The 14239-nt window shown below is 33.8% G+C and overlaps 1 protein-coding gene across 1 annotated transcript in view; it reads left to right on the top strand.

Annotated features, from left to right (window-relative positions):
* Positions 1–14239, top strand: part of scpep1 (serine carboxypeptidase 1) — a 29642-nt gene continuing 15403 nt past the window's right edge. Inside the window, exons 1-6 of the mRNA XM_062050547.1 lie at positions 1–135; positions 2333–2472; positions 2712–2801; positions 10728–10883; positions 12925–12999; positions 13880–13952. Coding sequence (XP_061906531.1) covers positions 81–135; positions 2333–2472; positions 2712–2801; positions 10728–10883; positions 12925–12999; positions 13880–13952 — 589 coding nt within the window. The 5' untranslated portion in view covers positions 1–80. The remainder of the gene's footprint in view (positions 136–2332; positions 2473–2711; positions 2802–10727; positions 10884–12924; positions 13000–13879; positions 13953–14239) is intronic.

The raw sequence follows: 14239 nt of genomic DNA on the forward strand, positions 1-14239 counted from the left end.
CGGAAATACACGAAGAGGAAGTAGAATATGTCAGCTGACTCTAAGTCTGTCACGTGATCACAAAAACTAGTCAACACAAAATGTTTCCATGTCGCGCATTTGTGTCGCTCTTATTTGTGCTCATCGTCGGCAAAGGTAAGATTAAATGTTTACCAGCTGTACCTTTTAGTCCTAAACAGTCTTCTGAAATGAGGTGTTTAGTAATACAACGTTGTTCTCTTGTTTTGTCTCGGCGTGGCAAAAATAGTTGTAGCAAATGTGCCTAAAAACGACAATAACTTCTCGACTGTGCCGTTGTTCGCTTCAAACGTGTCACTTATTAACGTCACAGGTGAGCTCGGACATACTGTCAGTGTGCACCTAATTTCAGGGTCGTTTTTATATCATATCTCATTTATTGTAAACATAATTATTCATTGGACATGTTATTCGATCATACACAAATTCGCTTTGTCACTTATAACAAGTTCTAAAAAACATGTTTATTCTATTTTGTGTAAAATGAAATTGTTCTCATTCATTTTATTTAAGAAGAATATATCTGTATAAAACGAATACTATCTATTAAGTATATTGATATCTCTTTCTATTATAAATATTTTATATTTTTTCTATATAGTTTTCGATTTTATAAATACTACATTTAATTATTTTTACAATACTTATACTGTTTCTCTTAGGGTTGACCTGTTACCAAAATGTATTTCGATTAAAAAATGGCATTATTGGCTTTATTTTAACAACAAATCTTATGGTACATTAAACATATGTTTCTTATGGGACATCACATGCACATTGGGGCCACATTGGGATAGCATTGGGGCCACATTAGGATAGCATTGGGACCACATTAGGGTCACATTAGGACCACATTGGGGTCACATTCTTTTTTATTTTACATTAAAAAAAAACACATTTATCTGTATGATAAAAATACTAAATATTAAGTCAATTGATATTTATTTCTATTATAAATATTTTATATTTTTCTATATTGTTTTCGATTTTATGAATACTAAATTTTATTGTTTTTACAATAGTTATCGTGTTTGTCTTAGGGTTGTCCCGATACCAGTATTTTGGTACCTTCTATGCTTTTTGGTACTTTTCTAAATAAAGGGGTCCACAAAAAATTTCATTATTGGTTTTATTTTAACAAAAAAATGTTAGGGTACATTAAACATATGTTTATCATTGCAATTGAGTCCTTAAATAAAATAGTGAACATACAAAACAACTTGTCTTTTAGTAGTAAGTAAACAAACAAAGGCTCCTAATTAGTCTGCTGACGTATGCAGTAACATATTGTGTCATTTATCATTCTATTATTTTGTCAAAATTATTAAGGACAAGTGGTAGAATATGAATTAGTAATCTACTTGTTCATTTACTGTTAATATGCTTACTTTCTCTTTTAACATGTTCTATCTACACTTCTGTTAAAATGTAATAATCACTTATTCTTCTGTTGTTTGATACTTTACATTAGTTTTGGATGATACGACAAATTTAGGTATGGATCCAATACCAAGTAGTTACAGGATCATACATTGGTCATATTCAAAGTCCTCATGTGTCCAGGGACGTATTTCCTGACTTTATACACATAATATGAATTTTTTAAAAAGGAAAAAAATGTTGTGACGATAAAAAATGTTGATGTAATCTTTGTAGTATCGACAATATACTTGGTATATTGGTGTAGGTGTAGATCCACCCATGACATTTGTTTACATTTAGGTGTGCTAGCTTGTTGTTAGCTGTGAGCTATTGTATCCTCCTACGGTGTGTAGTGAAGCATGTTTAGCTATTCCTCGTCCTCCAATGATACTTGTAAGAAACTTACTTTATTTGTCGCCATGGAGACAAGGATTAGTGATTTAGATGTAGCTAAAACACTGCCGACTGCGGATGGACGTTAGCTGCGAGCTAGCTAGCCATGTCTTAAAGCACCTCTTCCTGAGGGCGTTTCAGTGTTATAACTTCACCTTTATCTTTAGTTTTTAGGCTAAAATGCGTCCATTCTCCCTTTTCTGTCTACACATTGTGTCGGCTTGTAAGTACTCCGTGTGTGTGCGCTGCCGAACATGCTCCTCTGCTCGTAAACCGGTACTTTTCAAACAGATCATAGTACCGTTTTTGATTCATTGGTACCGTGATAGTGTACTAGTCCCGGTATACTGTACAACCCTAGTTTCTCTTTATAAATGTTTTTTATATACAAAATGTGTCTATGATATGTGCACTTAAAAACCTGTTGATTGCAGAGTTTTTAAAGTATTATTGGTGTGAATCCACCTCATGACGTCAAATATTATTGAATTGTTTGCAGGCTCCACGGCTCCACTGGTGGGAGAAGAAGTGTGGGACTATGTGGAAGTACGTGATGGGGCGCACATGTTCTGGTGGCTTTACTATGCGGACAGTCAGTCCGTCAAGTATCAGGAAGTCCCTTTTGTCATGTGGCTGCAGGTAAAACACCTTTGCAGTTGTAATTAGGTGACTTACTGTATATATGGTCCATCCTTTGAAACCTGCTGACACGGTAAATAATCATCACCTTCTTTGTGGAAAATGAACGACATTTCTTCGTATCGTAAGTGTCATTATCATTATCAAGTAGCGTTATCACTGAAGGACGAGGCTAAACATGAGTATTTAAAGTGGACTATAAAATAAGTGTAATTAAAGTATTTCTGATGTGTATTTAGGGTGGACCAGGAGGTTCAGGAAGTGGTTTTGGGAACTTTGGGGAGATCGGACCTCTGGATAGCGACTTACAACCAAGAAAGAGCAGTTGGGTAAGTTGTTTGAACTTCATCTTTTAAGATATTTGACAACAATCAAAAGATTGTAAAAAAACAAAAACAATACAGAAGTACCAAAGATAGAAAAAAAAATACAGTAGTACCAAAGATAGTACAAAAAAGAATACAATAGTATCAAAGATAGTAAAAAAGACAATACAGTAGTACCAAAGGTAGAAAAAAAAACAATACAGTAGTACCAAAGATAGTAAAAAACAATACAGTAGTGCCAAAGATAGTAGTACAAAAACAAGACAGTATTACCAAAGATAGTAGTTAAAAAAAACAATACAGTAGTACCAAAGATAGTAGTAAAAAAAACAATACTGTTGTACCAAAAGATAGTAAAAAAAACAATGCAGTAGTACCAAGATAGTTAAAAAAAACAATACAGTAGTACTAAAGATATATATATATATATTTTTAAAACAATATTTTAGTGCCAAAGATAGTTAAAAAAACAACAACAATACAGTAATACCAAAGATAGTTTAAAAAAATACAGTAGTACCAAAAATAGTAAAAACAAAAAAGATATTAAAAAAAACAATACAGTAGTACCAAAGATAGTAATACAAAAAAAACAGTAGTACCAAAGATAATTTAAAAAAAAAATACAGTAGTACCAAAGATAATTTAAAAAAAACAATACAGTAGTACCAAAGATCATTTTAAAAAAAATACAGTAGTACCAAAGATAGTAAAAAAAAAACAATACAGTAGTACCAAAGATAGTAAAAAAAAACAATACAGTAGTACCAAAGATAGAAAAAATACAATACAGTAGTAACAAAGATAGTAAAAAACATTACAGTAGTGCCAAAGATAGTAGTAAAAAAAACAATACAGTAGTACCAAAAATAGAAAAAAACAACAATACAGTAGTACCAAAGATGGTAAAAAAAACAAAACAATAGTCATACCAAAGATTTAAAAAAACAATACAGTAATACCAAAGATAGTAAAAAAAAAATACAGTAGTACCAAAGATAGTAAAAAAACCAATACAGTAGTACCAAAGATAGTAAAAAATACAATACAGTAGTACCAAAGGTAGAAAAAAAACAATACAGTAGTACCAAATATAGTAAAAAAAACAATACAGTAGTGTCAAAGATAGTAGTAAAAAAAACAAGACAGTATTACCAAAGATAGTAGTTAAAAAAAACAATACAGTAGTACCAAAGATAGTAGTAAAAAAAACAATACAGTAGTATCAAAGATAGTAAAAAAAAAAAAAACAGTAGTACCAAAGATAATTTAAAAAAAACAATACAGTAGTACCAAAGATAGTAAAAAAAAAACAATACAGTAGTACCAAAGATAGTAAAAAAAAAACAATACAGTAGTGCCAAAGATAGAAAAAACACAATACAGTAGTACCAAAGATAGTAAAAAAACATTACAGTAGTGCCAAAGATAGTAGTAAAAAAAACAAGACAGTATTACCAAAGATAGTAGTTAAAAAAAACAATACAGTAGTACCAAAGATAGTAGTAAAAAAACAATAGAGTAGTACCAAAGATAGTAGTAAAAAAAACAATACAGTAGTACCAAAGATGGTAAAAAACAAACAAACAGTAGTACCAAAGATAATTTTAAAAAAACAATACAGTAGTACCAAAGATAGAAAAAAACAGCAATACAGTAGTACCAAAGATGGTAAAAAAAACAAAACAATAGTCATACCAAAGATTTAAAAAAACAATACAGTAATACCAAAGATAGTAAAAAAAACAATACAGTAGTACCAAAGGTAGAAAAAAACCAATACAGTAGTACCAAATATAGTAAAAAACAATACAGTAGTGTCAAAGATAGTAGTAAAAAAAACAAGACAGTGTTACCAAAGATAGTAGTTAAAAAAAACAATAGAGTAGTACCAAAGATAGTAGTAAAAAAACAATAGAGTAGTACCAAAGATAGTAGTAAAAAAAACAATACAGTAGTACCAAATATAGTTAAAAAAAAACAATACAGTAGTACCAAAGATAGAAAAAATACAATACAGTAGTACCAAAGATAGTAAAAAACATTACAATAGTGCCAAAGATAGTAGTAAAAAAAACAATACAGTAGTACCAAAAATAGAAAAAAACAACAATACAGTAGTACCAAAGATGGTAAAAAAACAAAACAATAGTCATACCAAAGATAAAAAAAAACAATACAGTAGTAGCAAAGATAGTAAAAAAAACATTACAGTAGTACCAAAGATAGTAAAAAATACAATACAGTAGTACCAAAGGTAGAAAAAAAACAATACAGCAGTACCAAATATTGTAAAAAACAATACAGTAGTGTCAAAGATAGTAGTAAAAAAAACAAGACAGTATTACCAAAGATAGTAGTTAAAAAAAACAATACAGTAGTGTCAAAGATAGTAGTAAAAAAAACAATACAGTAGTACCAAATATAGTAGTTAAAAAAACAATACAGTAGTGTCAAAGATAGTAGTAAAAAAAACAATAGAGTAGTACCAAAGATAGTAGTAAAAAAAACAATACAGTAGTACCAAAGATTGTAAAAAAAAAAAAAAAAACAGTAGTACCAAAGATAATTTAAAAAAAACAATACAGTAGTACCAAAGATAGTAAAAAAAACCCAATACAGTAGTACCAAAGATAGTAAAAAAAAAAACAATACAGTAGTACCAAAGATAGAAAAAATACAATACAGTAGTAGCAAAGATAGTAAAAAAGATTACAGTAGAGCCAAAGATAGTAGTAAAAAAACAATACAGTAGTACCAAAAATAGAAAAAAACAACAATACAGTAGTACCAAAGATGGTAAAAAAACAAAACAATAGTCATACCAAAGATTAAAAAAAACAATACAGTAGTACCAAAGATAGTAAAAAAAAACAATACAGTAGTACCAAAGATAGTAAAAAATACAATACAGTAGTACCAAAGGTAGAAAAAAACAATACAGCAGTACCAAATATAGTAAAAAACAATACAGTAGTGTCAAAGATAGTAGTAAAAAAACAAGACAGTATTACCAAAGGTAGTAGTTAAAAAAAACAATACAGTAGTGTCAAAGATAGTAGTAAAAAAAAACAATACAGTAGTACCAAAGATAGTAGTAAAAAAAACAATACAGTAGTACCAAAGATAGTAAAAAAAACAATACTGTAGTACCAAAAGATAGTAAAAAACAATGCAGTAGTACCAAGATAGTTAAAAAAAAACAATACAGTAGTACTAAAGATAGTAAAAAAAACAACACAGTGGTACCAAAGATATAAATCAATCTATCAATCAATGTTTATTTATATAGCCCTAAATCACAAAAGTCTCAAAGGGCTGCACAAGCCACAACGACATCCTCGGCACAGAGCCCACACAAGGGACGTCGATGTGAATGACTATGAGAAACCTTGGAGGGGACCACATATGTGGGTAACCCCCCCTCTAAGTACAGTCCCTTGTGGATCAACATAACAGTGAGAGTCCAGTCCATAGTGGGGCCAGCAGGAGACCATCTCGAGCGGAGACAGGTCAGTAGCGCAGAGACGTCCCCAACCGATGCACAGGCCGGCGGTCCACCCCGCGTCCCAACTTTGGACAGCCAGCACCTCATCCATGGTCACCGGAACCGGAATAACCCGGCGAGGGGGCAAAGGAGAAAAGAAAACGGCAGATCAACTGGTCTAAAAAAGGGGGGGTCTATTTAAAGGCTAGAGTATACAAATGAGTTTTAAGATGGGACTTAAATGCTTCTACTGAGGTAGCATCTCTAACTTTTACCGGGAGGGCATTCCATAGTACTGGAGCCCGAACAGAAAACGCTCTATAGCCCGCAGACTTTTTTTGGGCTCTGGGAATCACTAATAAGCCGGAGTTCTTTGAACGCAGATTTCTTGCCGGGACATATGGTACAATACAATCAGCAAGATAGGATGGAGCTAGACCGTGTAGTATTTTATACGTAAGTAGTAAAACCTTAAAGTCGCATCTTAAGTGCACAGGAAGCCAGTGCAGGTGAGCCAGTATAGGCGTAATATGATCAAACTTTCTTGTTCTTGTCAAAAGTCTATCAGCCGCATTTTGTACCAACTGTAATCTTTTAATGCTAGACATAGGGAGACCCGAAAATAATATGTTACAGTAATCGAGACGAGACGTAACGAACGCATGAATAATGATCTCAGCGTCGCTAGTGGACAAAATGGAACGAATTTTAGCGATATTACGGAGATTTTAGTAACATTCTTAATGTGTGACTCAAACGAGAGAGTTGGGTCGAAAATAATACCCAGATTCTTTACCGAGTCGGCTTGTGTAATTGTTTGGTTGTCAAATGTTAAAGTGGTATTATTAAATAGATGTCGGTGTTGAGCAGGACCGATAATCAGCATTTCCGTTTTCTTAGCGTTGAGTTGCAAAAAGTTAGTGGACATCCATTGTTTAATTTCATTAAGACACGCCTCCAGCTGACTACAATCCGGCGTGTTGGTCAGCTTTAGGGGCATGTAGAGTTGGGTGTCATCAGCATAACAGTGAAAGCTAACACCGTATTTGCGTATGATGTCACCTAGTGGCAGCATGTAAATACTAAAGAGTGCAGGGCCAAGAACCGAACCCTGGGGGACTCCGCACGTTACCTTGACATAGTCCGAGGTCACATTGTTATGGGAGACACACTGCATTCTGTCAGTAAGATAAGAGTTAAACCATGACAAGGCTAAGTCTGACATACCAATACATGTTTTGATACGCTCTAATAAAATATTATGATCAACAGTATCGAAAGCAGCGCTAAGATCAAGAAGCAGCAACATAGATGACGCATCAGAATCCATCGTTAGCAATACGTCAGTCTACCCCAGGGCAGCTGTGGCTACGAAAGTAGCTTACCACCATCAGGTGTGAATGATTGATGGGTTCAGAAAAACATGTAAAGCGACTTTGGGTACTTAGAAAAGCGCTATATAAATCCCAGGTATTATGATTATTTGTCATTTTTGCGAGGGCTGTCTCCGTAGAGCGATCTGCCCTGAAACCGGATTGAAAAGGTTCACAGAGATTGTTAGACGCTAAGTGTTCATTTAGCTGCTGTGCAACAATTTTTTCGAGGATTTTCGAGATAACCGGAAGGTGGGACACCGGCCGGTAGTTTACCATGAGGTCAGGATCGAGGTTAGGTCTTTTGAGTAGAGGATGAATAACCGCTTTTTTGAATGCTAGGGGAACAGTGCCAGAGGAAAGTTATAAGTTTATAATGTTTAGCACTGATGGACCTAATAATACAAAAAGCTCCTTGATAAGTTTCCCAGGAAATGGGTCAAGTAAACATGTTGTTTGTTTTGTCCCATTTACACATCTTAACAATTCCTCTAATGTTATTTCATCGAAGAGAGAGAAACTATTTTGGAGGGCGGTATCCGTCGTATATACAGTCGTATTTGTGTTAATAGAACCCAGTTGTAGCTGGGATGCATTGTCTTTAATCTCCTTTCTAATGACTTCAATTTTCTTATTAAAGAAATTCATAAAGTCATCTGCCGAGTGGGTGGAGCTACTGGGAGGAGTCCCTTGTTGGGTTAGCGATGCTACTGTACTGAACAAAAATGTAGGATCATTTTTGTTGAGGTGGATGACATTTATATATATATTTTATATATCTTTTTTTTAAACAATATATTAGTGCCAAATATAGTTAAAAAAAACAACATACAGTAATACCAAAGATAGTTAAAAAACAAAAAACAGTAGTACCAAAGATAATTTAAAAAAAAAACCATACAGTAGTACCAAAGATAGTAAAAAAAAAATACAGTAGTACTAAAGATGGAAAAAATACAATACAGTAGTACCAAAGATAGTAAAAAACATTACAGTACAGTGTTTCCCATAAACTGCCAAGATACCTGTGGCGATGGGGGCGTGGCTATGGGCGTGGTCACCATGACATCATCTATTAATTTGCATAATGTACTACAATGATATGATTTTCTCTAAAAAGGCTAAAAAAATGTATACTTACTAATTAATAATAACAGTTTTGTTTTAAACGTCCATCCATCCATCCATCTATCCATCCATCCATTTTACAATATAATTACAACACTTTATGTACATATTTATATACAGATTTGAACAATAAGTTATTCACTGAAATATATTTATTAATTGAGGTTCTTACAAAAAATATATCTTATAAAAGCTAAAATGTCTCTTAAAGCTCTGCCCCTTTAATTAGTGCATACTAAATAATTTAACTTTAGCCTACTACTACAACCATATTATTTACCAGCAACATAAAGTGAAACAGAGGCAGAGGTGTCCTGCCACAGTCAGTAACAAAAAACAGAAAACAGTAGTGGTCAAATACAAATAAGGCAACAAGAGAAGTATCCTACACTTCTCTTTTGTAAAGTAAATCTGAACAGCCTATATGGGCATCTACATCAACTACATGATTTGCCTGAAAAGCTGGACAGGACAACAAAAAAAACAACAAAAAAATTATTTATTTTTTTTAAATTTGTGGCGGACGTAATTCTTTCGTGGCGGGCCGCCACAAATAAATGAATGTGTGGGAAACACTGCAGTAGTGCCAAAGATAGTAGTAAAAAAACAATACAGTAGTACCAAAAATAGAAAAAAACAACAGTAGTACCAAAGATGGTAAAAAAAAAAAACAATAGTCGTACCAAAGATAAAAAAAAAAAAACAACAATACAGTAATACCAAAGATAGTAAAAAAAAAAATTACAGTAGTACTAAAGACAGTAAAAAACAACAACAATACAGTAGTACCAAAAGATAAGTAAAAAAAACAATACAGTAATACCAAAGATAGTAAAAAAAAATACAGTAGTACTAAAGACAGTAAAAACAACAACAATACAGTAGTACCAAAAGATAAGTTAAAAAAAACAATACCGTAGTACCAAAGACGGTAAAAAAAACAAAACTATAGTCGTACCAAAGATAATACAAAAAAAACCTTTCTAGTAGTACCAAAGATAGTAAAAAAAAATACGGTAGTAATAAAGACAGTAAAAAACAAAACAATACAGTAGTACCAAAGATAGTAAAAAAACAATACTGTAGTACCAAAAGATAGTAAAAAAAAACAATACAGTTGTACCGAGATATTTAAAAAAACCAATACATTAATACTAAAGATAGTAAAACAAAACAATACAGTAGTACCAAAGATTTTTTTTTTTAAACAATACATTAGTGCCAAAGATAGTTAAAAAAGCAAAACAATACAGTAATACCAAAGATAGTAAAAAAAAATACAGTAGTACCAAAAATAGTAAAAAAACAAAAACAATACAGTAGTACCAAAGATAGTAAAAAAAAAAAACAATACAGTAGTACCAAAGATAGTTAAAAATAAAATACAGTAGTACCAAAGATAGTAAAAAAACAAAACCTGAACAGTCGTACCAAAGATAGTAAGAAAAACAAAACAATACAGTCATACTAAAGATAGTAAAAAAAAACAATACAGTAGTACCTCAGCATACGTGTTTTAGATCATGTGTGCTTAAGGACTGTATCCCTGCAGACTGTATTGATCTATATTGATATATAATGTAGGAACCAGAAATATTAATAACAGAAAGAAACAACCCTTTTGTGCGAATGAGTGTAAATGGGGGAGGGAAGTTTTTTGGGTTGGTGCACTAATTGCAAGTGTATCTTGTGTTTTTTATGTTGATTTAATAAAAAATAAAAACATATTTTATTTTTTTTAATTTTTATTTTTATTTCTTGTGCGGCCCGGTACCAATCGATCCACGGATCGGTACCGGGCCACGGCCTGGTGGTTGGGGACCAATGCTCTAGAGGTCTGTATCGATGATGGTCATGTGATCTGAGTGTATCGTCCCAAGCTAATATTAACTTAGTTCTTGTGAATAGAAGAAAAATGACATTTTGTGTTGGTTGTTGCAGGTGAAGGCAGCCAGCGTGTTGTTTGTGGACAATCCAGTCGGAACTGGTTTTAGTTACGCAGAAAGGCCGGATTGTTACGCCACAGACATTGACATGGTGGCTTCAGACATGCTGGTGCTCCTCAAACACTTCTTCTCAAAGATGGAGGACTTTCAGGTGAGGAAACTTGGTGTTTGGGTGGACTAAAATTGCTCAAAAAGCATATTTCAAGTTAAAATTGGTAACCTTTTAGTTTCTAACATGCTTTACAGAGTTTGGCATACAGTACATCCGCTTCACTTTTTCCACATGTTATGTTACAGCCTTATTCCAAAATGAAATACATTCATTTGTGTCCTCAAAATTCTACACACAATACCCTATAATTATTTGTGAGCTCAATTGGAATTATTTGGACATCATGCTTGGTTTGTGCTCTGCCAAATATAGACAGGTGTGTACTTTTCCAAATCATCTCCAACCAACTGAATTTACCACAAGTGGACTCCGCTGTAACACCGCATTCACCGCTAATACTCATACTTGCCAACCCTCCCGATTTTCAGTGCCCCTCTCGATGGTCTCCCGGGGCAACCATTCTCCCGAATTTCTCCCGATTTCCACCAGGACAACAATATTGGGGGCGTGCCTTAAAAGCACTGCCTTTAGCGTCCTCTACAACCTGTCGTCACGTCTGCTTTTCCTCCATACAAACAGCGTGCCGGCCCCTGTCACATGATATATGCGGCTGCAACGCATACTTTATCAACAGCCATACAGGTCACACTGAGGGTGGCCGCATAAACAACTTTAACACTGTTACAAATATGCGCCACACTGTGAAACCACACCAAACAAGAATGACAAACACATTTCGGGAGAACATCCGCACCGTAACACAACATAAACACAACAGAACAAATACCCAGAACTTTTTGCAGCACTAACTCTTCCGGGACGCTACAATATACACCCCCCGCTACCACCAAACCCCACCCACCTGAGCCCCGACATTAATGAACTAGCATCCCAGAAAAGATGCCAGGTGTCTGGCTTGGGCACATCAGAATAGATCAGTGTGTTGCAAACTGAGCAGTAAAAAGGCCTGAATGGTTGATTTATTCATTGTTATTTTATTATCAAATTTATTAGCCTGTGGAAAAAGTTAATGTTGATATTTACCTCAGAAGGCTGCAAATAGAAAAGAGCCATTCAATTTTTTATTTAAATTTTATTTAATATACCATTGATGTTTTTTCGTTTGTTTTTTGAAAGTTGAGAGTTAAGTTATATAAGCGTTGCTTGTTCCATATTCAGTGTTAAAGCAAATCAGTGTAGCAAACTGAGCAATAATTTACATTCTATTCATGCACTTTCTCTTGCTACTTCAAGGCTTGAATGTTTGATTCATTCATTATTGTTGTTTTTTTTTTCAAATGTATTATTAGCCTGTGGAAAGAGTTTATTTTGATATTAACCTCAGAAGGCTGCAAATAGAAAAGAGGCATTCAATTTTTATTTAAATTTTATTTGATATGCCATTGATATTTTTGAATTATTATTATTATTATTTGAAACTCGATTTTGCATGTCACTCTAAAGTTATATAAGCCTTGCTTGTTCAATATTCAATGCAAAACTTGTTTGGGTCCCTATTAAAAGGTTAATTTGTTCAACCTTGGCCCGCGGCTTTGTTCAGTTTTAAATTTTGGCCCACTCTGTATTTGAGTTTGACACCCCTGCTCTAAATAAAAATTTCACGTTGTCATTGTGAAATATTATGTGTAGAATTTTGAGGACAAAAATTAATTAATTCCATTTTGGAATAAGTGCACTTACATGATGTGCACTGTACACGATGTTTACATGATGTGCACTGTACACAATGTTTACATGATGTGCACTGTACACAATGTTTACACGAGGTGCACTGTACACAATGTTTACATGATGTGCGTTTACATGATGTGCACTGTACACGGTGTTTACATGATGTGCACTGTACACAGTGTTTACATGATGTGCACTGTACACAGTGTTTACATGATGTGCACTGTACACAATGTTTACACGAGGTGCACTGTACACCATGTTTACACGAGGTGCACTGTACACCATGTTTACACGATGTGCACTGTACACCATGTTTACATGACGTGGACTGTACACCATGTTTACATGATGTTAACAATAACGGTAATGATTTTGTTTCCACAAGAAAATACCCTTCTTCATATTTTCTGAATCCTATGGAGGAAAAATGGCAGCCGCCATCTCCCTTGAAGTCACAAAAGTAAGTCAGTCTTCTTTGTTGACTTCGTTCTCTTCTAACAGTCTAAATGTCCACATCAACAGATGTACATTTATTATTATTATTGATCTTTCTCTACCATCCCAATCACATAGTCAGTTTTTGCTACATCTTGCCACTCTGCCATAGTTCAGGAAAAGGCCTAAGAGTCTAAAGCGAAAGTGTTGTTTGGAGTAGAAGTATGACCGAGGACTGTTTGAAAGCCAACAAGCTGAATCTGTGCCCTCAACAGTTCATTAAAAAACCTGGTGTTAATCTCCAGGATTGTCATAGTCGAATAAGGATAGTTTGAATTTTAGGGAACTAGTTTAGTAGTTGATAGGAAGTAGTTTAAATACTGGGGAACTAGTTTAATAGTAGACAGGGAACAAGTTTAAATATTAAATAACTAGTTTAGTGGTAGATAGGCAACTAGTTTCAATATTACAGAACTAATTTAGTAGTAGATACGGAAATAGTTTAAATATTAGGGAACTGGTTTAAATGTTATACAACTAGTTTATTAGTAGATAATTAACTAGTTTAAATATTAGGTAACTATTTTAGTAGTAGTTGGGGAACTCTTTTAGATATCTGGAACTAGTTTAGAAGTAGTTAGGGGACTAGTTGAAACATTGTGTTGATATTGTTCCAGTGTCAGTAGCACTCAGCATAAACACATTTACAGTTGATACATGTAATGATATCGGTGGATGGATGATCAGTATCGGTGTCTGCAGCATAAACCCTGATGGGAACATCCATACTTCCCACTAAGTATGAATATTATATTTTACTCCTGAGTCATGTTTGACTCTTAGCTCCTTGTCGTCAGGCAACTTTGTTATTGTGATGAAATGTTGTTGTACATTTTTGCTCGTAGGCTGTCACTCGAGGAGATCTCAGGTGCAACTTTGCTGGTGTGGCACTCGGTGACTCCTGGATTTCACCTGTGGGTCAGTATCAGTCCGCTGTACTACCATACCTGGTGTGTGTACACTTGAACTACATATCACAACAATGAACCAGAAAAGTGAATCCAATAAGTGTGTTTGTATGCATGTGTGTGTGTGTGTGTGTGTGTGTGTGTGTATCTATGTGTATATATATATATATATTAGGGGTGTGGGAAAAAATCGATTCGAATTCGAATCGCGATTCTCACATTGTGCGATTCAGAATCGATTCTCTTTTTTAAAAATCAATTTTTATTTTTTTATTTTTTTATTTATTTTTTTTATTT

The sequence above is a fragment of the Entelurus aequoreus genome, linkage group LG06 (genome assembly GCF_033978785.1).
Source record: "Entelurus aequoreus isolate RoL-2023_Sb linkage group LG06, RoL_Eaeq_v1.1, whole genome shotgun sequence".
NCBI lineage: Eukaryota > Metazoa > Chordata > Actinopteri > Syngnathiformes > Syngnathidae > Entelurus > Entelurus aequoreus.